General features: G+C 53.2%; 1 protein-coding gene across 1 annotated transcript in view; it reads left to right on the forward strand.

The window, feature by feature from the left end:
• The window catches only part of LOC142246576 (uncharacterized), a 51,841-nt gene that overhangs the window by 3,030 nt on the left and 22,099 nt on the right, over positions 1–26,712 (forward strand). The window contains exons 2-3 of the mRNA XM_075319642.1: positions 1,919–2,005; positions 4,040–4,117. Of these exons, the coding sequence (XP_075175757.1) occupies positions 1,919–2,005; positions 4,040–4,117 (165 nt within the window). The remainder of the gene's footprint in view (positions 1–1,918; positions 2,006–4,039; positions 4,118–26,712) is intronic.

Below are 26,712 nucleotides of genomic sequence, written 5' to 3' on the forward strand. Positions count from 1 at the left end.
TCAGTGACCTGTAACTGAGGAGCTGTCAGTGACCTGTAACTGAGGAGCTGTCAGTGAGCTGTAACTGAGGAGCTGTCAGTGACCTGTAACTGAGGAGCTGTCAGTGAGCTGTAACTGAGGAGCTGTCAGTGACCTGTAACTGAGGAGCTGTCAGTGACCTGTAACTGAGGAGCTGTCAGTGACCTGTAACTAAGGAGCTGTCAGTGACCTGTAACTGAGGAGCTGTCAGTGACCTGTAACTGAGGAGCTGTCAGTGAGCTGTAACTGAGGAGCTGTCAGTGACCTGTAACCGAGGAGCTGTCAGTGACCTGTAACTGAGGAGCTGTCAGTGACCTGTAACTGAGGAGCTGTCAGTGAGCTGTAACTGAGGAGCTGTCAGTGACCTGTAACTGAGGAGCTGTCAGTGAGGTGTAACTGAGGAGCTGTCAGTGACCTGTAACTGAGGAGCTGTCAGTGAGGTGTAACTGAGGAGCTGTCAGTGAGCTGTAACCGAGGAGCTGTCAGTGAGGTGTAACTGAGGAGCTGTCAGTGAACTGTAACTGAGGAGCTGTCAGCGAGCTGTAACTGAGGAGCTGTCAGTGACCTGTAACTGAGGAGCTGTCAGTGAACTGTAACTGAGGAGCTGTCAGTGAGCTGTAACTAAGGAGCTGTCAGTGAGCTGTAACCGAGGAGCTGTCAGTGAGGTGTAACTGAGGAGCTGTCAGTGAGGTGTAACTAAGGAGCTGTCAGTGACCTGTAACTGAGGAGCTGTCAGTGACCTGTAACTGAGGAGCTGTCAGTGAGGTGTAACTGAGGAGCTGTCAGTGAGGTGTAACTGAGGAGCTGTCAGTGAGGTGTAACTGAGGAGCTGTCAGTGAGGTGTAACTGAGGAGCTGTCAGTGAGGTGTAACTGAGGAGCTGTCAGTGAGCTGTAACTGAGGAGCTGTCAGTGAGCTGTAACTGAGGAGCTGTCAGTAAGCTGTAACTGAGGAGCTGTCAGTGACCTGTAACTGAGGAGCTGTCAGTGAGGTGTAACTGAGGAGCTGTCAGTGAGGTGTAACTGAGGAGCTGTCAGTGAACTGTAACTGAGGAGCTGTCAGTGAGCTGTAACTAAGGAGCTGTCAGTGAGCTGTAACCGAGGAGCTGTCAGTGAGGTGTAACTGAGGAGCTGTCAGTGAGGTGTAACTAAGGAGCTGTCAGTGACCTGTAACTGAGGAGCTGTCAGTGACCTGTAACTGAGGAGCTGTCAGTGAGGTGTAACTGAGGAGCTGTCAGTGAGGTGTAACTGAGGAGCTGTCAGTGAGGTGTAACTGAGGAGCTGTCAGTGAGGTGTAACTGAGGAGCTGTCAGTGAGGTGTAACTGAGGAGCTGTCAGTGAGCTGTAACTGAGGAGCTGTCAGTGAGCTGTAACCGAGGAGCTGTCAGTGAGCTGTAACTGAGGAGCTGTCAGTGAGCTGTAACTGAGGAGCTGTCAGTGAGCTGTAACCGAGGAGCTGTCAGTGAGGTGTAACCGAGGAGCTGTCAGTGAGGTGTAACCGAGGAGCTGTCAGTGAGGTGTAACTGAGGAGCTGTCAGTGAGCTGTAACTGAGGAGCTGTCAGTGAGCTGTAACTGAGGAGCTGTCAGTGAGCGCATCCTTACAGTCTGAGAGGAAAGTAACTCTTTACCTGCCTTTTCCTGAGCTCCTTGTAGCTGATATCTGACCACAGACTACATGAAAGTTGATTGTTCCAGGAAGCAAAGAAAAAGGAAAACGAAAAATATATGTAATGAAACCTGAAAGCAAAAATGATTCTTAGCCCAAGAAAAAATTATTAAAAAATGTCCCCAAAGACGCTGCTGTAATGCTACAATAAGAAACGCGTGATCCTTTCTATTATTCCTGACATTACAGCTGATGGGACACAGGGGGCTCTTCATTATCTGTGGGCTCTTTTCAGGGTCTCACTCTCTGTACGGGACAAGCAGGAATCCCTCCAACAATTACGACGATCCCCGGGAGCCCGAAATTATGAAAAATCGCAAAGGTGAGAACGTCCAAAATAAGTGTATTCCCCACCAGACATCAATGAAAATAATACATATTTCTTTGCTTCCTTCCTTTCTTCCTCTCTTTCTTTCTTTCTATCTGTCTTTCTTTTCTTCCATATTTCCCTTCTACTGTTTCTCTTTCACTTCTTTCCCACGTTTTTTCCTTCTGTCACTTCCTTCGGCTGTTTACTCCCTGATTCCTTACTTTCTTCCCTCCTTGTACCTTCATCTTTCCTTTCCTCCTTTCTCCCTTCCTTGTACCACATCCTTCCTTTCCTTCTTTCTCTCTTTCTTGTACTTCCATCCTTCCATTCCTTCTTCCTCCTATCCTTGTACCTCCATCCTTCCTTTCCTCTTTCCTCCCTTCTTTGTACCTCCATCCTTCCTTTCCTTCTTCCTCCCTTCCTTGTACATCCATCCTTCCTTTCCTCCTTCCTCCCTTTCTTGTACCTCCATCCTTCCTTTCCTCCTTCCTCCCTTTCTTGTACCTCCATCCTTCCTTTCCTCTTTCCTCCCTTCTTTGTACCTCCATCCTTCCTTTCCTTCTTCCTCCCTTCCTTGTACCTCCATCCTTCCTTTCCTCCTTCCTCCCTTTCTTGTACCTCCATCCTTCCTTTCCTCCATCCTCACTTCCTTGTACTTCCATCTTTCCTTTCCTCCATCCTCACTTCCTTGTACTTCCATCTTTCCTTTCCTCCTTCCTCTCTTCCTTGTACCTCCATCCTTCCTTTCTCTCTTCCTTGTACCTCCATCCTTCCTTTCCTCCTTCCTCCCTTTCTTGTACCTCCATCCTTCCTTTCTTTCTCTCTTCCTTGTACCTCCATCCTTCCTTTCCTCCATCCTCACTTCCTTGTACTTCCATCTTTCCTTTCCTCCATCCTCACTTCCTTGTACTTCCATCTTTCCTTTCCTCCTTCCTCACTTTCTTGTACCTCCATCCTCCTTCTTCCTCCCTTTCTTGTACCTTCATCCTCCTTCTTCCTCCCTTTCTTGTACATCCATCCTTCCTTTCCTCCATCCTCACTTCCTTGTACTTCCATCTTTCCTTTCCTCCTTCCTCTCTTCCTTGTACCTCCATCCTTCCTTTCCTCCATCCTCACTTCCTTGTACTTCCATCTTTCCTTTCCTCCTTCCTCTCTTCCTTGTACCTCCATCCTTCCTTTTTCTCTTCCTTGTACCTCCATCCTTCCTTAATCATTCCTCCCTTTCTTGTACGTTCATCCATCCTATCATATTTCCCCTCTTCTTTGTACCTCCATCCTTCCTTTCTTCCTTCCTCACTTCCTTGTACCTCCATCCTTCCTTTCTTCCTTCCTCACTTCCTTGTACCTCCATCCTTCCTTAATCATTCCTCCCTTTCTTGTACGTTCATCCATCCTTTCCTATTTCCCCTCTTCTTTGTACCTCCATCCTTTATTTCCTCCTTCCTCCCTTTCTTGTACCTTCATCCTCCTTCTTTCTCTCTTCCTTGTACATCCATCCTTTATTTCCTCCTTCCTCACTTCCTTGTACCTCCATCCTTCCTTTCTTCCTTTCTCTCTTCCTTGTACCTCCATCCTTCCTTAATCATTCCTCCCTTTCTTGTACGTTCATCCATCCTTTCCTATTTCCCCTCTTCTTTGTACCTCCATCCTTTATTTCCTCCTTCCTCACTTCCTTGTACCTCCATCCTTCCTTTCTTCCTTCCTCTCTTCCTTGTACCTCCATCCTTCCTTTCTTTCTCTCTTCTTTGTACCTCCATCCTTCCTTAATCATTCCTCCCTTTCTTGTACCTCCATCCGCCTTCTTCCTCCCTTTCTTGTACCTTCATCCTCCTTCTTCCTCCCTTTCTTGTACCTTCATCCTTCCTTTCTTCCTTTCTCTCTTCCTTGTACCTCCATCCTTCCTTAATCATTCCTCCCTTTCTTGTACGTTCATCCATCCTTTCCTATTTCCCCTCTTCTTTGTACCTCCATCCTTTATTTCCTCCTTCCTCACTTCCTTGTACCTCCATCCTTCCTATCCTCTTTCCTCCCTGCATTTTTTTATAGGCATTTCTGCAACTCACCCCATCTCCAGTAAGGACTCCCGCCGAGTCTCTGAGAGGCCAGCGGCCTCCGATGTATTCGGTAAGTGAATCCAGCACCGATCTGGACTTTAAGGAGAATTTACTCCTTTCTTCCCAGGTGCGGTACCTTCTGATCAATCCCTGTTTATTTGCTAAAATACCCAAATAAATAGACACATCCAGTATACCATTGTATTCTGCTTCCTTACATCCTTCCCCGGCATGTTGGGAACAGATGGATAAAATACCCATATAAATCTTATAGTGGTAATTATATAAAGCCAAAGAACTTGATCATATTGTTTTGTAAGGAGGTGGTCCGGCTGACATGTCCCCCTGAAGACATTGACCGCATTATTGCATTGCAGTATTGTTATGTACCTGCTATGAGACCTGTAGTGCTAGCCACCGGCCACAAGAGGTCACTGTTTTCCCTGTATCATATGTTGTAATTTCTCTATGGGTTGTAGGAACCGAGAGTCAAGAAATAAAGAGTTAATAGTGAGTCAGCCGGGGATGAGGGGTGTTTGCAATGTGGAGACCCTACCTTGGGTTTCCATGTGGTGTGTTGCCTGTAGTGGCCGGGGCCTCAGAACACCAGACCTACTCCTGTCACTCATCCACCTGTTACTCAATGTTTAAGGTAGAAATACAGGGCCAGGCTTTGTCCCCTGTGTGAGGTAAATCCGGAGATATGACGATAAATCATGATATTCAAGTTATGTCAGGAAGCCCTCTCCTGGTGTCACCCCCCCTTTCCTTCACACAACTTGTTTAGCAACCCATCCCATGGCCATCTCCTGTGATATGGAAATTAGGTGATGTGGGAACAAAGGACACAGGATGACTCCCTGCCGTCACCCTGTAACAAGAGTTGTATCTCATTATAAGGCTCTGGAACTAGCCAGACAGAACGACTCCAGTAAAAAATGGTTCATATCTCGCAAGCCATATTTCCGATAAATACGGCAACCATAAAAATGGTGTTTTCGCATGCGGACGATGCTGGCACACCCTTTTTATGGGAGCGGGAGCTTGGGAAATACCCCAGGCGTGATATCAGCCAATGTGGAACTAGTAGACAAGTCATGAAACCTCTCATTCTGTAGCTAAATTCATAACTGTCACAATGAGAGCATTGGCGTCCGCCTACGACGCTCCCAGGCCAAGTTATGGCCATATTCCATGTTGTGGATTTTGTCCATAACTCCAGCCAGGGGTGGAGCAGTGCTCCCTCTGAGGTCACGAAGGTAGGAGGGGACCTGGATTTGCCCAGGTTGATAACCCTACTTCGGCCATTTTCCAGTGTTCTTTCGCTGGGGGTCACGTGTAGGAAACATCTGTGGGAGTTCCTGGAAACCTGGTCTACAGCGCCCCCCTGTGGCCAGACGCACAAGGTAACTGATTGAATTGCATACCTGTTTGTAAACCATGCTTTATCTGTAACTGTACTCTGACATAACTGTATATTCTGTAGATTCCCTATTGTATATATTGTAGTTTCTAGTGTGCTTTAGGCTGATTAAATTATATAATTAATCTTGGGCTGTTCTGTTATCTCGATCTTGAATCCCACGTCTGTGTGTTCGGCTAATAGTTACCGTGAAGCGGTTGGTGGCAGCGAGTTGTGCCAAGGATTATTGTGGGGAGGCCAGTGAGATTCGGGGAGGTTTTATATATTCCGCCCGCGGAGGTCGGGGGAATATATACCCTACTCTCACCGGGGACCCTTCAATAATCGGCATAAGTAGTATAGCGGCCTCCTTGCTTATTGTCGGGCAATTCCATAATTGGCCTGACTATAAGAGGGGCGCTAGAGAGCGCGTCACGTGCTCTGTCTGTCGGTCGGGAGGTATAAAGGAGGGGTGACCCCCACTTGTTACCCCCCGATTGTGACGTACTGGTAGCCAGCGCGGGGGATTTCTGAGTGACCCCCCCGGTGGTTTGTGACATATTGGTGGCAAGCGGTGGGATCGAGATAATAGTGTGTGTGAGTGTGAGACCCATACTCCCAGACACTAAAGACTGCCTGCAGCAGCTGTGGCTGCTGGGGTCTTCAGACTAGCTCAACACTAGAGTGTCAGAGTGCAGATACTGTAAGGTGTGTGGAGGCATCAGGTGTCAGTTCTGTGTCAGTGACCAAAGTCTGCAAGAATGGCTGAGAGCACCAGGAGCAAAGCCAAAGGAATGGCCGATGCTCAGGCCAGAGACGATGAGGAGGTTGTCCACGAGCCCTCCAAGAGCCCGACGCCAGAGAACAGCTCTGCAGAGGACATCGCACAACCTGGCACTGCTGGACAAAATGAGGAGGAGCTCGCCCAAGGGTCCTCAACGAGCCAGATGCCAGCCCTCCGCTCTGCAATGGACAGTGAATCACCAGGCTCCGCAGCGGGCCGCAGATCACCACGTGCCATTCCACCGAGCCTGGGAGGCTCGGATAGCCTTCTTCAAATGGCTATGGCCCTTCTCCAGGCTGGAGACCAGGAGGGCTACAAGGAACTCCTGGCAGAGCGCAGGGCAGAGCGGCAGGCAGCGCGTGAAGAGCGCCAGGCAGAGCGTGAGGCTGCGGAGCGACGGCAACAGGCAGACCGTGACCACCAGCTGCAGCTAGCTCAGCTCCGGCCCTCATCAGCCACACGTGACCTTCAAGACACCAAACTTCCAAAGGTCCGTGTTGAGGACTTCCCAGTGCTGGAGAAGGATGGAGACTTGGACTCTTTCTTGACTGCTTTTGAACGGACTTGCTTGCAGCACCATCTGGACAAGGAGCAGTGGGCCAAATACCTGACCCCCCGTTTAAGGGGTAAGGCCCTGGATATCCTTGGGGACTTGCCTGCTGAGGCAGATCAGGGCTACGACACCATCAAGCGGGCCCTGATCCAACAGTACAACCTCACCCCAGAGTCCTACCGCAAGAAGTTCCGGAGCCTACAGAAGGGACCAAAGGACTCCTGGGCTGACCACAGGCGGGCACTTGCCCGAGCTGCCGACCACTGGACCCAAGGCCTGCAGCTTTCCACCGGACCGGAGATCCTGGACTTGTTCATCACGGAGCAACTCTTGTGGAACTGCCCTGAGGATCTCCGCCAGTTCATCCGAGACCAGAAGCCAAAGGGGTCCACGGCTACAGCTGCCCTGGCCGATGACTACACCAACAATCGGGCTCCTGAAGCCAGGAGAGCAGCCACCAGCAGCACCTGGAGAGGGGGTAAGATGAATTCTGCGACTGCCCCACCTGCCCCTAGACTGCAGGGGGTGTCCCCCTCAACTCCCCTCTCCAGGCCCGTGGCAGAACCAAGACGGTGCCACCAGTGCAACCTACCTGGACACTTCAAGGCCATGTGCCCTCAGCGTCCCAAGGCCCCGGCTCCGTCCCCGTCCCAAGGGCCGCCCAAGGTGTATTGTGTGGGTGGGGGTGGTGGTAGGTCCCTGGACAGCTTCCAACCTGTCACCGTCGGCCGGTCTGTGACCATAGGACTGCGAGACAGCGCCTCGGAGGTGACTCTGGTGCGGCCTGAGATGGTGTCCCCCCAAGACTTGATCCCTGGAAAAACCCTCGCTGTCTCCGGGATTGGAGGCATTGACCCGGCGCTGCCTGTTGCTGACATTTATGTGGACTGGGGCGCAGGGCGAGGGGTGAGGGAGGTGGGGGTAACTGATCGGATCCCCGCAAACGTGCTACTTGGGACAGATTTGGGGCAGATAACCTCCCAGTTTGGGCCCCAACCAAGGGCTGAACCTTCAGCCAGTACTGACATGCCTCCGGATAATGTTAATGTGTTATCTATGAATGATGTAAGGGAGGAGGGAGTGAACTCTGATATTTCTGCTTGCATAGACACCATAGACACACACACAGCTGCAGCTGTGACAGGGGAGGGGGTCAGAGAAAGGTGTGACAATGCCTCTACAAGTAATCAGCCTGTGAGCTGGGATCTGTTGCCCTCTGCAGGGATAAGCAGAGAGCAGGGTGCTGCAGGGGGAGGACCAGTGTGTGGGGTGGGGGCTACCACAGCAAATGTGGGGTCCCCAGAGATTTCACAGCGGGGTTCTGTTGCTGCAGGAGGGGAACAGGCAGGTGAGATTGGGGCCGGTCCAGGAGCGGAAGTGCTCCCAGGTAAGATCTCGGTGCATGGTTCCCCCACAACCGGGGTGTCAGGAAGCCAGGTAGGTCTGCCTGAACCGGCGACTTGGTCAGGAACGGAGGAGGAGCAGGCACGACCCACGGTCGCAGCGGCTGTGGCCGCTGTCACCCGCAGTGGGAGTGCTGGAAGCCAAGGGGCCTCCCGGAGGTCCGATAGCTCTTCCCCTTCTGACCAAGTGGCAGCCGAGTCAGGTGGAGGCCAGGACACAGGTCCCGGGGTACTGACCGAAGATGTGACAGTCTCGTCGATTCTGGCCACATCTAGTCAGGGGTTTCAGGCAGCGTTAGAAGCTGACGACAGCCTGAAAGCTCTTAAGGAGCAGGCGGCCCAGCCTCCCTCGGACTCGGACCCGGAGCGAGTGGTCTGGGACCAAGGACGGCTGTACCGGGCCACGGTCCAGCAGGCTTCACCGGAGGCGTGGCCCAGGGACCGACAGTTGGTGGTACCCTATCCGTTCCGGACGGAGTTGTTGCGGATCGCACATGAGATTCCGATGGCCGGACACCTAGGGATCGCTAAGACCAAGGCCAGGTTAAACCAGCATTTCTACTGGCCAAAAATGGGGGCCGATGTGGCTGCCTACTGCCGTTCGTGTGAAACCTGTCAGAGAGTGGGGAAGGCGGGGCCACACCCCAAAGCCCCACTAGTATCTCTGCCCATCATCGATGAGCCTTTCAGGAGGGTGGCTGTGGATCTGGTCGGCCCGCTGGCCATCCCCAGCAGCTCCGGGAAACGCTTCATACTGACGGTAGTGGACTATGCCACCCGGTACCCAGAAGCAGTGGCCTTGTCGTCCATTCGGGCTGACAAGGTGGCCACCGCATTGCTGGAGATTTTCTCCCGAGTGGGTTTTCCCCAGGAAATGCTCACTGACCGGGGGACCCAATTCATGTCCCAGCTGATGGAGGCCCTCTGTAAGCGAGTCCAGGTGCGACATCTGGTGGCCAGCCCGTACCATCCACAGACTAATGGCCTGTGCGAGCGGTTCAATGGCACCTTAAAGCAGATGCTTAAGATGTTGGTCGACTCCCATGGGCGTGACTGGGAGCGGTATCTCCCACACCTGTTATTTGCTTACCGGGAGGTTCCACAGGCCTCAACAGGATTCTCACCGTTTGAGCTCCTGTACGGGCGACGTGTGCGGGGCCCCCTGGCTCTGGTGAAAGAGGCTTGGGAAGGGGATTTGGCCACCCCTGGGGTGTCGGTTATCGAGTATGTCATGCGCTTCCGGGACAAAATGCAGGCCTTGACGCAACTGGTACACGACAATATGGCTCAAGCCCAGGCCGATCAGAAGCGTTGGTACGACCAGAACGCTTGTGAGAGGACCTACCAAGTGGGTCAAAAGGTGTGGGTACTGGTCCCCGTACCACAGGACAAGCTTCAGGCAGCCTGGGAAGGCCCATACCTCGTGTACCAGCAGCTCAACCCTGTGACGTACCTGGTCACCCTGGACCCTGCCCGTGGAAGGCGGAAGCCCTTCCATGTGAACATGATGAAGGCACATCATGAGCGGGAGGCATGTGCGCTCCCCGTGTGCAACCTGCCCGAGGAGGGAGAAGCGGAAACCCTCTTGGATATGCTAGCCCAGGTTAGGGCAGGCGGATCCATTGAGGATGTGGAGGTTGGCCACCAGCTCTTGGAGGACCAACGGTCCCAGCTGTGGGCCACCCTACACCCCTTCCGGGGGTTGTTTACCAACCAGCCCGGAAGGACTGACTTGGCTGTCCATCACGTGGACACTGGGGATCATCCCCCGATCCGGCGTTCAGCATATCGGGTCTCCCTGGAGGTGCAGCAACACATGCGCCAGGAGATTGACGAGATGCTGAAGCTGGGGGTGATCCAGGCATCCAACAGCGCTTGGGCCTCGCCTGTAGTCCTCGTCCCTAAGAAGGACCGAACCACTCGGTTCTGCGTGGACTACAGGGGGCTCAATGCTGTCACGGTCGCCGATGCGTACCCAATGCCACGCATCGATGACCTGCTCGATCAGTTGGCCGGGGCTCAGTACCTGACCATCATGGACCTGAGCCGGGGATATTGGCAGATCCCCCTGACTCGCAAGGCCAGGGAACGCTCTGCCTTTATTACCCCATTTGGACTGTACGAGTCCACGGTGATGCCATTCGGGATGAGGAATGCCCCTGCCACTTTCCAGCGGATGGTCAACACCCTGCTCAAGGGACTTGAAGGGTACGCGGCCGCGTACCTGGATGACATTGCCGTCTTCAGTCCCACCTGGGAAGATCACCTAGAGCATCTAGCACAGGTGCTCAGGCGGGTCCACCGGGCAGGTTTGACCATCAAGCCGGGCAAGTGTCAGCTGGCCATGAGCGAGGTCCAGTACCTCGGTCACCGGGTAGGCGGGGGAACACTGAAGCCCGAGCCTGAGAAAGTGGAGGCCATCGCATCCTGGCCCACCCCCAGGACCAAGAAGCAGGTGATGTCCTTCTTGGGGACCGCTGGGTACTATAGGAGGTTTGTTCCATGCTATAGTAGCCTGGCAAAGCCCCTGACGGACCTCACCAAGAAGAAGCTGCCCTCGGCAGTCGATTGGACAATGGACTGCGAGACAGCCTTCCGGGCCCTAAAGGACGCCCTGTCCAGCCCGCCCGTGCTACAGGCAGCCGACTTCACGCGGCCGTTTGTAGTACAGACCGACGCCAGTGACTTCGGCCTCGGTGCGGTGCTCAGCCAGGTGGACTCTGCGAGCCAAGAGCACCCAGTCTTGTACCTGAGCAGGAAGCTGTTACCGAGGGAAGTGGCCTATTCCACAATGGAGAAGGAGTGCCTGGCCATAGTGTGGGCCCTGCAGCGTCTGCAACCCTATCTATACGGGCGCCACTTCATCGTGGAGACGGACCACAACCCCCTCAGCTGGTTGCACACCGTCTCTGGGACGAATGGGCGACTGTTGCGATGGAGCCTTGCGCTCCAGCAATACAACTTCACCATTCGCCACAAAAGGGGCCGTGACCACGGTAACGCAGACGGGCTGTCCCGACAAGGAGAGGTCGCGGACGGGCGCACGGGGGAACACCGGAGTGTGCTGCCCCCTAGCGCCCTCAAAAGGGGGGAGGTGTGAGGTAAATCCGGAGATATGACGATAAATCATGATATTCAAGTTATGTCAGGAAGCCCTCTCCTGGTGTCACCCCCCCTTTCCTTCACACAACTTGTTTAGCAACCCATCCCATGGCCATCTCCTGTGATATGGAAATTAGGTGATGTGGGAACAAAGGACACAGGATGACTCCCTGCCGTCACCCTGTAACAAGAGTTGTATCTCATTATAAGGCTCTGGAACTAGCCAGACAGAACGACTCCAGTAAAAAATGGTTCATATCTCGCAAGCCATATTTCCGATAAATACGGCAACCATAAAAATGGTGTTTTCGCATGCGGACGATGCTGGCACACCTTTTTTATGGGAGCGGGAGCTTGGGAAATACCCCAGGCGTGATATCAGCCAATGTGGAACTAGTAGACAAGTCATGAAACCTCTCATTCTGTAGCTAAATTCATAACTGTCACAATGAGAGCATTGGCGTCCGCCTACGACGCTCCCAGGCCAAGTTATGGCCATATTCCATGTTGTGGATTTTGTCCATAACTCCAGCCAGGGGTGGAGCAGTGCTCCCTCTGAGGTCACGAAGGTATGAGGGGACCTGGATTTGCCCAGGTTGATAACCCTACTTCGGCCATTTTCCAGTGTTCTTTCGCTGGGGGTCACGTGTAGGAAACATCTGTGGGAGTTCCTGGAAACCTGGTCTACAGCGCCCCCCTGTGGCCAGACACACAAGGTAACTGCTGGAACTGTGTATGCCTGTTTGTAACCCATGCTTTGATTGTAACTGTACTCTGACATATGTATATTCTGTAGATTCCCTATTGTATATATTGTAGTTTCTAGTGTGGCTTTAGGCTGATTAAATTATATAATTAATCTTGGGCTGTTCTGTTATCTCGATCTTGAATCCCACGTCTGTGTGTTCGGCTAATAGTTACCGTGAAGCGGTTGGTGGCAGCGAGTTGTGCCAAGGATTATTGTGGGGAGGCCAGTGAGATTCGGGGAGGTTTTATATATTCCGCCCGCGGAGGTCGGGGGAATATATACCCTACTCTCACCGGGGACCCTTCAATAATCGGCATAAGTAGTATAGCGGCCTCCTTGCTTATTGTCGGGCAATTCCATAATTGGCCTGACTATAAGAGGGGCGCTAGAGAGCGCGTCACGTGCTCTGTCTGTCGGTCGGGAGGTATAAAGGAGGGGTGACCCCCACTTGTTACCCCCCGATTGTGACGTACTGGTAGCCAGCGCGGGGGATTTCTGAGTGACCCCCCCGGTGGTTTGTGACACCCTGCATGCATGCTGCGCCATTATACTATTTGTAGTCTGGAGCAATTGACGTCCCTTTCCTGGTGTCTGCCCCTAATTTGGGGAAATGGGGATGGGGACTCCTAGTTGGGTGTTCTTGGTATGTGCCGCCTGTAGCAGTATGGCTCCCAGACTGGCCGGCATGCAGCTACCTGTCACTCATCTACCTCTTTCATGCACCACACGAAAGAGACATCCATCTATATTTGAAACCTGGGAGCTGATGCAGGCTTTCTGTTGTGAATATCATCAGAGATGGTGCTGTTCCTGGGAGTGTTTCTGGACTCCATCTGGTGGCTAGTGTTGGTAGTGAGTCTGATTCTGTATCTGTCGCTCAGACAGGTGTTGGAGATGATTGCTGTTTCAGTAAGTCTATGGAGTCCAGCCTGGGGGGATATTGGAAGGCAGTCTCTGTCTAACCTTTGCCGGTGATAATTCTTTGTGCTCCATGTTAAGATGTCCTGAATTTGCCCTCCAGCCTTTAGGCTTTTGCCTTTCCCTTTATGTTTTTGTTTTGTCTCTTTTGCGCCTTTTTGGAGTCTCCAGGAATTATTTCTACAGCGGTTTTTCGTTCCTTTGCATCGGTTTTCTTTCCATGTCATCCTGAGTCTGCAGCTATGCCTGATAAGTATTTTATTCTCTTAGTCTGGGATTGCTTAATCTAAGTCTTTTTCTAATTCTGTGTTTGAGAACATTCCCTTTTGCTTCTTGCAAGTGAATAAGTGCTCTTCCTGCACTATTTTTGGAGGGCGACTTATTCCTAGTAAGAAAGGGAGTTATTACTCCCTGTTTGCTCAGGAGTTTTGTATTTTTGTATTTCATGTGTTTTTGTAGTTATGATCTATTCTATTATATTTGCATTTTCTATTTAAATGTACTTGCACAAGAGTGCCTGATATAGTGGGAGGAATATCGAGTGATCTTTAAGGGAATTTTTGATTATCAGGTGTTGGTATTATACAGGGTTTTTACTGGCTGCAACCAGTAATCTATCCTATACTTTTGTATCTAGCTAGCAGGGCCTCACTTTGCTTAATTCTATATCTACCATCTGTGTGTTGTTTTTTCTTACATCACTGTCCTTATATGTTGGGGGCTTTGACTTTCCTTTGGGGCTGCTCTGACGCAAGTAAGGATTCCTCATTCCATCTTTGGGTGACTTAGTTCTCCGGCTGTGATGAGGCATCTAGGTTTATTAGGAACGCTCCACCGCTACTTCTAGTTGTGTTTGTGTAGTCAGTGGATTGCAGCCAGCTAAGTTTCCAACTACTCTTGTGCATTATCTTCTACCATTTTTATGGGATTTTTGCATGACCTTTTGTGGTCTCCTGACAGCTTTCCTTGTGTTTGGATGATTGTATGTGTGTGTGAGACGCTGTGAGGTAAATCCGGAGATATGATGATAAATCATGATATTCAAGTTATGTCAGGAAGCCCTCTCCTGGTGTCACCCCCCCTTTCCTTCACACAACTCCTTCAATCAGAAAATTTACCACAGGGATAAACGGTTTGTTTAGCAGATAGGTGTCAAAGGAACTGGTCTGTGTTCCACTTACACCTCCAACAGCCATCTCCTCTGATATGGAGATTAGTGTTCTCTCAGGCCTCTAAAACAAAGAGAGAGAGGAAGAGCCCCTGGGAGCTGTGTCCGCTCATCAAAGAAAGTGGACAGTGACCTGGCAAAACCAAAAGGAAGCTAATCACCACAGGAGAGCATACTGCTGGCTCCGTAATATCATACCCAGTTATGATATTACCGTGCGTCTCAGCCATACACCCCCTACATTGTTAGAATCGGGACTTCAAGCCGAATCTGTGCATATCCTCGACGTCTATGTGGCACCCTGGGGCGGCGAGATATAGAGAACTGCTAGTAGGAGTCCGGTAAATGAGTCGTGCTTGGACTCAAAATGCAGAGGGGACCCGGGCGGATCTGATGGCACCAGAACCATCCCGATCGGACCTCCCAGTCCGGAGTTGCAGGTAATAGCCCCTTCTGGGATATTACTCTGACTCCATGCAGGGGGAGTGGCAGTGCTTCCCTATGAGGTCACTAAGGTAGGAGGGGACCTGGATTTGCCCAGGTTGATAACCCTACTTCGGCCATTTTCCAGCGTTCTTTTGCTCGGGGGGTCTGGTCAGGGAAGACCTGTGAGGGAGATCCTGGAAACCTGGTCCACGGCGCCCCCTGTGGCCAGACGCACAAGGTAACTGCTGGAACTGTGTATGCCTGTTTGTAAACCATGCTTTATCTGTAACTGTACTCTGACCTATGTATATTCTGTAGATCTCCTATTGTATATATTGTAGTTTCTAGTGTGGCTTTAGGCTGATTAAATTATATAATTAATCTTGGGCTGTTCTGTTATCTCGATCTTGAATCCCACGTCGGTGTGTTCGGCTAATAGTTACCGTGAAGCGGTTGGTGGCAGCGAGTTGTGCCAAGGATTATTGTGGGGAGGCCAGTGAGATTCGGGGAGATTTTATATATTCCGCCCGCGGAGGTCGGGGGAATATATACCCTACTCTCACCGGGGACCCTTCAATAATCGGCATAAGTAGTATAGCGGCCTCCTGGCTTATTGTCGGGCAATTCCATAATTGGCCTGACTATAAGAGGGGCGCTAGAGAGCGCGTCATGTGCTCTGTCTGTCGGTCGGGAGGTATAAAGGAGGGGTGACCCCCACTTGTTACCCCCCGATTGTGACGTACTGGTAGCCAGCGCGGGGGATTTCTGAGTGACCCCCCCGGTGGTTCGTGACATATTGGTGGCAGAGCGGTGGGATCGAGATAATAGTGTGTGTGAGTGTGAGACCCATACTCCCAGACACTAAAGACTGCCTGCAGCAGCTGTGGCTGCTGGGGTCTTCAGACCAGCTCAACACTAGAGTGTCAGAGTGCAGGTACTGTAAGGTGTGTGGGTGCATCAGGTGGCAGTTCTGTGTCGGTGACCAAAGTCTGCAACAATGGCTGAGAGCACCAGGAGCAAAGCCAAAGGAATGGCCGATGCTCAGGCCAGAGACGATGAGGAGGTTGTCCACGAGCCCTCCAAGAGCCCGACGCCAGAGAACAGCTCTGCAGAGGACATTGCACAACCTGGCAATTATGGACAAGATGAGGAGCAGCTCACCCAAGGGTCCTCAACGAGCCAGATGCCAGCCCTCCGGTCTGCAATGGACAGTGAATCACCAGGCTCCGCAGCGGGCCGCAGATCACCACGTGCCATTCCACCGAGCCTGGGAGGCTCGGATAGCCTTCTTCAAATGGCTATGGCCCTACTCCAGGCTGGAGACCGGGAGGGCTACAAGGAACTCATGGCAGAGCGCAGGGCAGAACGTGAAGCTGCAGAGCGCAGGGCAGCGTGTGAGGCTGAGGCTGCGGAGCGGCAGGCAGCGCGTAAAGAGCGAGAGCGCCAGGCAGAGCGTGAGGCTGCGGAGCGACAGCGACAGGCAGAGCGTGACTACCAGCTGCAGCTAGCTCAGCTCCGGCCCTCATCAGCCACATGTGACCTTCAAGACACCAAACTTCCAAAGGTCCGTGTTGAGGACTTCCCAGTGCTGGAGAAGGATGGAGACTTGGACTCTTTCCTGACTGCTTTTGAACGGACTTGCCTGCAGCACCATCTGGACAAGGACCAGTGGGCCAAATACCTGACCCCCCGTTTAAGGGGTAAGGCCCTGGAAATCCTTGGGGACTTGCCTACTGCGGCAGATCAGGGCTACGACACCATCAAGCGGGCCCTGATCCAACAGTACAACCTCACTCCGGAGTCCTACCGCAAGAAGTTCCGGACCCTGCAGAAGGGACCAAAGGACTCCTGGGCTGACCACCGGCGGGCACTTGCCCGAGCTGCCGACCACTGGACCCAAGGCCTGCAGCTTTCCACCGGACCGGAGATCCTGGACTTGGTCATCACGGAGCAACTCTTGTGGAACTGCCCTGAGGATCTCCGCCAGTTCATCCGAGACCAGAAGCCAAAGGGGTCCACGGCTACAGCTGCCCTGGCTGATGACTACACCAACAACCGGGCTCCTGAGGCCAGGAGAGCAGCCACCAGCAGCACCTGGAGAGGGGGTAAGATGAATTCTGCGACTGCCCCACCTGCCCCTAGACTGCAGGGGGTGTCCCCCTCAACTCCCCTCTCCAGGCCCGTGGCAGAGCCAAGACGGTGCCACCAGTGCAACCTACCTGGACACTTCAAGGCCATGTGCCCTCAGCGTCCCAAGGCCCCGGCTCCGTCCCCGTCCCAAGGGCCGCCCAAGGTGTATTGTGTGGGTGGGGGTGGTGGTAGGTCCCTGGACAGCTTCCAACCTGTCACCGTCGGCCGGTCTGTGACCATAGGACTGCGAGACAGCGCCTCGGAGGTGACTCTGGTGCGGCCTGAGATGGTGTCCCCCCAAGACTTGATACCTGGAAAAACCCTCGCTGTCTCCGGGATTGGAGGCATTGACCCGGCGCTGCCTGTTGCTGGCATTTATGTGGACTGGGGCGCAGGGCGAGGGGTGAGAGAGGTGGGGGTAACTGATCGGATCCCCGCAAACGTGCTACTTGGGACAGATTTGGGGCAGATAACCTCCCAGTTTGGGCCCCCCCCCAAGGGCTGAACCTTCAGCCAGTACTGACGTGCCTCCGGACAATGTTAATGTGTTATCTATGAATGATGTGAGAGAGGGGGGAGTGAACTCTGATATTTCTGCTTGCATAGACACCGTAGACACACACTCAGCTGCAGCTGTGACTGGGGAGGGGGTCAGAGAAAGGTGTGACAATGCCTCTACAAGTGATCAGCCAGTGAGCTGGGATCTGTTGCCCTCTGCAGGGATAAGCAGAGAGCAGGGTGCTGCAGGGGGAGGACCAGTGTGTGGGGTGGGGGCTACCACAGCAAATGTGGGGTCCCCAGAGATTTCACAGCGGGGTTCTGTTGCTGCAGGAGGGGAACAGGCAGGTGAGATTGGGGCCGGTCCAGGAGTGGAAGTGCTCCCAGGTAAGATCTCGGTGCATGGTTCCCCCACAACCGGGGTGTCAGGAAGCCAGGTAGGTCTGCCTGAACCGGCGACTTGGTCAGGAACGGAGGAGGAGCAGGCACGACCCACGGTCGCAGCGGCTGTGGCCGCTGTCACCCGCAGTGGGAGTGCTGGAAGCCAAGGGGCCTCCCGGAGGTCCGATAGCTCTTCCCCTTCTGACCAAGTGGCAGCCGAGTCAGGTGGAGGCCAGGACACAGGTCCCGGGGTACTGACTGAAGATGTGACAGTCTCGTCGATTCTGGCCACATCTAGTCAGGGGTTTCAGGCAGCGTTAGAAGCTGACGACAGCCTGAAAGCTCTTAAGGAGCAGGCGGCACAGCCTCCCTCGGACTCGGACCCGGAGCGAGTGGTCTGGGACCAAGGACGGCTGTACCGGGTCACGGTCCAGCAGGGTTCACTGGAGGCGTGGCCCAGGGACCGACAGTTGGTGGTACCCTATCCGTTCCGGACGGAGTTGTTGCGGATCGCACATGAGATTCCGATGGCCGGACACCTAGGGATCGCTAAGACCAAGGCCAGGTTAAACCAGCATTTCTACTGGCCAAAAATGGGGGCCGATGTGGCTGCCTACTGCCGTTCGTGTGAAACCTGTCAGAGAGTGGGGAAGGTGGGGCCACTCCCCAAAGCCCCACTGGTATCTCTGCCCATCATCGATGAGCCTTTCAGGAGGGTGGCTGTGGATCTGGTCGGCCCGCTGGCCATCCCCAGTAGCTCCGGGAAACGCTTCATACTGACGGTAGTGGACTATGCCACCCGGTACCCAGAAGCAGTGGCCTTGTCGTCCATTCGGGCTGACAAGGTGGCCACCGCATTGCTGGAGATTTTCTCCCGAGTGGGTTTTCCCCAGGAAATGCTCACTGACCGGGGGAGCCAATTCATGTCCCAGCTGATGGAGGCCCTCTGTAAGCAAGTCCAGGTGCGACATCTGGTGGCCAGCCCGTACCATCCACAGACTAATGGCCTGTGCGAGCGGTTCAATGGCACCTTAAAGCAGATGCTTAAGATGTTGGTCGACTCCCACGGGCGTGACTGGGAGCGGTATCTCCCCCACCTGTTATTTGCTTACCGGGAGGTTCCACAGGCCTCAACGGGATTCTCACCGTTTGAGCTCCTGTACGGGCGACGTGTGCGGGGCCCCCTGGCTCTGGTGAAAGAGGCTTGGGAAGGGGATTTGGCCACCCCTGGAGTGTCGGTTATCGAGTATGTCATGCGCTTCCGGGACAAAATGCAGGCCTTGACGCAACTGGTACACGACAATATGGCTCAAGCCCAGGCCGATCAGAAGCGTTGGTACGACCAGAACGCTTGTCAGAGGACCTACCAAGTGGGTCAAAAGGTGTGGGTACTGGTCCCCGTACCACAGGACAAGCTTCAGGCAGCCTGGGAAGGCCCATACCTCGTGTACCAGCAGCTCAACCCTGTAACGTACCTGGTCACCCTGGACCCTGCCCGTGGAAGGCGGAAGCCCTTCCATGTGAACATGATGAAGGCACATCATGAGCGGGAGGCATGTGCACTCCCTGTGTGCAACCTGCCCGAGGAGGGAGAAGCGGAAACCCTCTTGGATATGCTAGCCCAGGTTAGGGCAGGCGGATCCATTGAGGATGTGGAGGTTGGCCACCAGCTCTTGGAGGACCAACGGTCCCAGCTGTGGGCCACCCTACACCCCTTCCGGGGGTTGTTTACCAACCAGCCCGGAAGGACTGACTTGGCTGTCCATCACGTGGACACTGGGGATCATCCCCCGATCCGGCGTTCAGCATATCGGGTCTCCCTGGAGGTGCAGCAACACATGCGCCAGGAGATTGACGAGATGCTGAAGCTGGGGGTGATCCAGGCATCCAACAGCGCTTGGGCCTCGCCTGTAGTCCTCGTCCCTAAGAAGGACCGAACCACTCGGTTCTGCGTGGACTACAGAGGGCTCAATGCTGTCACGGTCGCCGATGCGTACCCAATGCCACGCATCGATGACCTGCTCGATCAGTTGGCCGGGGCTCAGTACCTGACCATCATGGATCTGAGCCGGGGATATTGGCAGATCCCCCTGACTCGCAAGGCCAGGGAACGCTCTGCCTTTATTACCCCATTTGGACTGTACGAGTCCACGGTGATGCCATTCGGGATGAGGAATGCCCCTGCCACTTTCCAGCGGATGGTCAACACCCTGCTCAAGGGACTTGAAGGGTACGCGGCCGCGTACCTGGATGACATTGCCGTCTTCAGTCCCACCTGGGAAGATCACCTAGAGCATCTAGCACAGGTGCTCAGGCGGATCCACCAGGCAGGTTTGACCATCAAGCCGGGAAAGTGTCAGCTGGCCATGAGCGAGGTCCAGTACCTCGGTCACCGGGTAGGCGGGAGAACACTGAAGCCCGAGCCTGAGAAAGTGGAAGCCATCGCATCCTGGCCCACCCCCAGGACCAAGAAGCAGGTGATGTCCTTCTTGGGGACCGCTGGGTACTATAGGAGGTTTGTTCCATGCTATAGTAGCCTGGCAAAGCCCTTGACGGACCTCACCAAGAAGAAGCTGCCCTCTGCAGTCGATTGGACCGTGGACTGCGAGACAGCCTTCCGGGCCCTAAAGGACGCCCTGTCCAGCCCGCCCGTGCTACAGGCAGCCGACTTCACGCGGCCGTTTGTAGTACAGACCGACGCCAGTGACTTCGGCCTCGGTGCGGTGCTCAGCCAGGTGGACTCTGCGAGCCAAGAGCACCCAGTCTTGTACCTGAGCAGGAAGCTGTTACCAAGGGAAGTGGCCTACTCCACAATGGAGAAGGAATGCCTAGCCATAGTGTGGGCTCTGCAGCGTCTGCAACCCTATCTATACGGGCGCCACTTCATCGTGGAGACGGACCACAATCCCCTCAGCTGGTTACACACTGTCTCCGGGACGAATGGCAGGTTGTTGCGATGGAGCCTGGCGCTCCAGCAATACAACTTCACCATTCGACACAAAAGGGGCCGTGACCACGGTAACGCAGACGGGCTGTCCCGACAAGGAGAGGTCGCGGATGGGCGCACGGGGGAACACCGGAGTGTGCTGCCCCCTAGCGCCCTCAAAAGGGGGGAGGTGTGAGGTAAATCCGGAGATATGACGATAAATCATGATATTCAAGTTATGTCAGGAAGCCCTCTCCTGGTGTCACCCCCCCTTTCCTTCACACAACTCCTTCAATCAGAAAATTTACCACAGGGATAAACGGTTTGTTTAGCAGATAGGTGTCAAAGGAACTGGTCTGTGTTCCACTTACACCTCCAACAGCCATCTCCTCTGATATGGAGATTAGTGTTCTCTCAGGCCTCTAAAACAAAGAGAGAGAGGAAGAGCCCCTGGGAGCTGTGTCCGCTCATCAAAGAAAGTGGACAGTGACCTGGCAAAACCAAAAGGAAGCTAATCACCACAGGAGAGCATACTGCTGGCTCCGTAATATCATACCCAGTTATGATATTACCGTGCGTCTCAGCCATACACCCCCTACATCGTTAGAATCGGGACTTCAAGCCGAATCTGTGCATATCCTCGACGTCTATGTGGCACCCTGGGGCGGCGAGATATAGAGAACTGCTAGTAGGAGTCCGGTAAATGAGTCGTGCTTGGACTCAAAATGCAGAGGGGACCCGGGCGGATCTGATGGCACCAGAACCATCCCGATCGGACCTCCCAGTCCGGAGTTGCAGGTAATAGCCCCTTCTGGGATATTACTCTGACTCCATGCAGGGGGAGTGGCAGTGCTTCCCTATGAGGTCACTAAGGTAGGAGGGGACCTGGATTTGCCCAGGTTGATAACCCTACTTCGGCCATTTTCCAGTGTTCTTTTGCTCGGGGGGTCTGGTCAGGGAAGACCTGTGAGGGAGATCCTGGAAACCTGGTCTACAGCGCCCCCCTGTGGCCAGACACACAAGGTAACTGATGTAATTGTATGCCTGTTTGTAAACCATGCTTTATCTGTAACTGTACTCTGACCTATGTATATTCTGTAGATCCCCTATTGTATATATTGTAGTTTCTAGTGTGGCTTTAGGCTGATTAAATTATATAATTAATCTTGGGCTGTTCTGTTATCTCGATCTTGAATCCCACGTCGGTGTGTTCGGCTAATAGTTACCGTGAAGCGGTTGGTGGCAGCGAGTTGTGCCAAGGATTATTGTGGGGAGGCCAGTGAGATTCGGGGAGATTTTATATATTCCGCCCGCGGAGGTCGGGGGAATATATACCCTACTCTCACCGGGGACCCTTCAATAATCGGCATAAGTAGTATAGCGGCCTCCTGGCTTATTGTCGGGCAATTCCATAATTGGTCTGACTATAAGAGGGGCGCTAGAGAGCGCGTCATGTGCTCTGTCTGTCGGTCGGGAGGTATAAAGGAGGGGTGACCCCCACTTGTTACCCCCCGATTGTGACGTACTGGTAGCCAGCGCGGGGGATTTCTGAGTGACCCCCCCGGTGGTTCGTGACAGACGCATTTCCTGACTTTTTATGGACTGTAGTTAATAAAGGGCACAAGTGATGAGGTTCATTATGTGAGTTGATGTGATTGTTGTTACTACAGTAAAGGTATTGTGTCTTGTATGTTTACATACGTTATATATTCTGAGATCACAACTTAAAAATCTCAGCAGCTGATATCCTCCTCTTTCTTGGTATACCCTGGTTGGGAGAAAGCTCCTGTTCTATGCTCAGCGTCATTCACGTGGTTTGGTCATCACATCGGCGCCGGCGACCCCATATATTATACTGAGGTCATCAATGTAACTACCATAGCAGATCAATGCTCCATTGAGCCACATATCTGCACCTAATATACAGTACATCGACTATCGCCCAATGGCATTGATATCATAGCACAACATCGGGAATGTTGTGAGCCCACTGAGGTCCAGCTACCTGGGCAGCATCTAAAAATAAATGTGTTAATATTCAACTGCAATGAGTCCAAATTCTTCCAAACTGTCATAAAACTTGCCATATAAATGTAAAAAACAATATAAAGCTTGCATGCCTAGATCACATGGAAAAGTGACCAAGAATATGTCAGTAACCAAATGATTTCCCACAACAGCCTAATGCTTCATCATTTAATATAAAAGGCGGCCTCCAAGAAGTTGTCCAAAATGGCAGACACACATATTTACAATCGGTAACCCCTCCATTATTATGGGTTGTCTGAAGAAACACATGTTAGAGCAAGATCCTGTCAGGCTGAGGGGCAGCGTCATGAAGGAGTGTATCTGATCTCCTCACTCAGGGTGACAGGATCACAGCAATACACGGAGGATGACTGAGCAGAATGGCGTCATTTCCTCTGCTACAGCCCTGATCCGCACCCAGTTGTAAAACCCTTCTGCTCAGTTATTCTGAAGAGTGAGAGAGATCAGGAATCCAGAGTATTACATTTCTGCAGCAGCCAGCGAGAGGGAGAACGAGGAGCTGTCCATAAAAGTAAATGATGGGAGATTGGTCTAAAGGCCACTTTACACGCAGCGATATCGCTATTGATATCGCTAGCGAGCGTACCCGCCCCCGTCGGTTGTGCGTCACGGGCAAATTGCTGCTTGTGACGCACAACATCGCTTACACCCGTCACACGGACTTACCTGCCTAGCGACGTCGCTGTGGCCGGCGTACTGCCTCCTTTCTAAGGGGGCGGGTTGTGCGGTGTCACAGCAGCGTCACAAAGCGGCCGCCCAATAGAAGCGGAGGGGCGGAGATGAGCGGGACGAACATCCCGCCCACCTCCTTCCTTCCTCATAGCGGGCAGCCACAGATAAGGTGATGTTCCTCGTTCCTGGGGTGTCACACGTAGCGATGTGTGCTGCCGCTGGAACGACGAACAACCTGCGTCCTGCTACAGCAACGATAATCGGGAAAGGAAAGAAGCATCAATGATCAACGATTAGGTAAGTAATTTTGATCGTTAACGGTCGTTCGTGCGCTTCACACTCAAAGACGTTGCTAACGAGGCCGGATGTGCGTCACGAATTCCGTGACCCCAACGACATCTCGTTAGCGATGTCGTTGCGTGTAAAGCGGCCTTAAGCATTTTCTGTAATGTTATGTGCTCTTCTCTCTATCCCCTCCACCACCCACTTCCCCCGTCCGGTCCTCGACGCATCTTCAGATCACAACCACGCGCACTTACACTCCTAGGTCTCTCGCAGTGTGCCGGGACGTCTGGTTTTGATGTGGCCGGAGAGATTCTGTACATTTGTGCACAAGGACCTTTCGCACACTTGGGATTTTAGTGACAGTGGTGACAATCTGAAGATGTGGCAAGAACCGGACTGGTGACGGTGAGAGGGGCTGGAGAGGTGAGCGGTGAGGGGACTTTAAGGTTTTTTTACTTCTTTTTTTTTTAACATTTTCACAGCTTTTTACAGTTTACAAAAATGGCAAACAGTGGCCGCCATTTCTAGCTGCAGCTCCGCATTGTTGGGTCATGTTGAATCTGGGATCCACTCTTATGCCCCCGTCCTTTTCCCCGGTGCTATCATCTAGTTCTATTCCTCCCATACTATAGACTTTTACATTTCTTTTACCCAGATGTAGGACTTTGCATTTGTCCCTGTTAAAAACCCTTCTATTCTCCTCGGCCCATTGTTCAGTGTCTAGATCCTTTTGAATTCGCTCTTTTTCCTCTCTAGCGTTGCCTACTCCTCCTATCAAACTCCTGGGACACTTTGGAGAGATGGCTGCATTACTGGTTTTATAACTAAATCAGTGTAAAGGCCCATTTACACACAACGATATCGCTAACGAGATATCATCGGGGTCACGGTGTTGGTGACGCACATTCGGCCTCGTTAGCGATATCGTTGTGTGTGACACCTTTTTGCGATCAGTAACGATCGCAAAAAGGTGTCAAATCGTTCGTTGTGTACACGTCCATTTTAAAAAAAAATCGTTCCTCGTTTGGAACGCAGGTTGTTCATCGTTCCTGCGGCAGCACAGATCGCTACATGTGACACCGCAGGAGCAAGGAACAACATCGTACCTGCGGCCGCCGGCAATGAGGAAGGAAGGAGGTGGGCGGCATGTTCCGGTCGCTCATCTCCGCCCCTCCACTTCTATTGGGTGGCCGCTTAGTGACGTCGCTGTGACGCCGAACGTCCCTCCCCCTTAAAGGAGAGATTGTTCGGCGGCCACAGCGACATCGGTGAACAGGTAATTGCGTGTGACGGGTCCGAGCCATGTTGTTCACTACGGGAGTGATCACCCCGTGACGCGCCACCGACGTGGGCGGCTGCTATCGCTCGCGACACCGCTAGAGATGTCACAGCGTGTAAAGCCCGCTTTAGACTGAGATGTCTGACTGATTATCATATATTATGCCCCCCACACCATAATCCCAGGAGTGGTGCAACCAGGGGTGCAGTTATTTTTCTAAAATGTCCCAGTAGCTGTTTTTCTCAATGACAACCCCAGTCCACATGGTGCTGGTGTGAAACTGTGAGCCGCCTGCATGGCCTAAACCTGCTCCCATGGCTGCAGTGTCGGGCCCCGGGTACGCTGTGTCGGTGCATTACCTTCAGGGACTCCGCTGTCAGTCTGGATCTTGTCACCGGTAGGAAATCTTCTGTTGATCGTGACGCCACTCTCAGTATTGCGGTCAGTGGGGACCGCCACTGCAGGTTGAGGGACGCCTGGGGCTGATGGTGAGTGCAGTTAGTTGGAATAGCCTCCTGAGAGTGAGGCAAGCCCCAGGGCCTGTGTAGGTGTGTAGAACCACAAGGCGCAGAATAACTCCACACAAGCAGAATGTCTTTCAGGGGTTTTACTCACTTCAGATGGCAGGGTGAGTAACCCGGGCGTAGCTGGGATGAACCAGGCTGGAACCAGGTATCCTTCAGGCTGACTTCTGATGGTGACTACCAACTCGCCTTCCTTAGCCCTTGGTGGTTTGGGGTAACCCCGACTTTTAGTCCCTATGGGGGTCACCCAGGGAAGTTGCTGAAGCCTCACTCCCCTTCGTTTGCCGTGTGCTTGTTGCCTGGGCCAGATCACTCCAGCTGCTTGCCTCCTGTGACCTGTGGGCCCTAACTGTGGCTACGTGGCTGCGGCTTTTGGGTGTTGTGGTGTGGGCTTTGAGGGCCCCACACCGGCAGGTTTAGCAGGGAAAGGTGGATCTATCCCCGCTCCGGGATCTGCCGCCCGTTTGGGCCTGGTACTCCCTAGCAGTCTCCTTACTTCCCACTCTGTGCTCTCTCTCTAGCTGGAGATGGGTTTCGGGTAGCACTCCTAGTTGACCGTTCTCCCCCGTTGGTAGCCACTGCGCGGACGCTGTCAGCCTGCACAGCCCCAGGCGTCTGCTCCTCCTGAGCTCCCTGGACTCTGCACACTGCACTGGCTCACTGCCCCTCCTCTCCTGTTCTTGCCTACGCCACCTAGCAACCAGACTCTCTTACCACACCCCTTGAGTGGAGATGGAGGCTTTTGGCCCCCTCCACTATTCCAGTGGAGGTGAAGGCTTTGCCCCCTCCTGGGATCCCCAGGGGTCCTCTCAAAGGTACATGTGTGAGACCTGATCACTATGCGCCTGTGTAGTCACACCTCGGTCAGCCTTCTGGATTACCTGTATTGTACTGTCCCCAGCATGGGTGCAGTACTCAGTGGTGCCTGACCAGGTCAGGGGCGCCACATTCCCCCTTAGTTATCACCAGCACGTCCTCGGGCTGCAAGACAACATTTTAAAATGCATAAAACGTTAAAACATGTAAAACATTTTTAAAACCACCAGGTACCATACATCACCACCCTCCACCCACAAGTCCGTTAACCCACCCAAACCCTTTCACGTTGGCCGCGCCTTCAGCCACTTCTGGCAGGATGTAGAGGCGGCTTTCATGGGCTGGTGGTTTCAGGGTATACCTGGCCTGGTGGATCCGCGCCTTCAGCCTCTTCTGGCAGGATGTAGAGGCGGCCTCCACAGTTGGTGCTGACCAGGTACCCTCTTTGTGGTGGAGAGCCAGGCCCCATAAACAGGCATGCTCTCTGGTTGCAGGTGAGCCAAGGCCCCATAAACGGACGTGCTCCCTGGTTGCAGACGAGCCAAGCCCCTAAACAGGCTGACTCTGGTGGTGGTACCTTCTGGTGTAACTATTTACACTG

Source organism: Anomaloglossus baeobatrachus, chromosome 7 (genome assembly GCF_048569485.1).
Source record: "Anomaloglossus baeobatrachus isolate aAnoBae1 chromosome 7, aAnoBae1.hap1, whole genome shotgun sequence".
Taxonomy (NCBI): Eukaryota; Metazoa; Chordata; class Amphibia; order Anura; family Aromobatidae; genus Anomaloglossus; species Anomaloglossus baeobatrachus.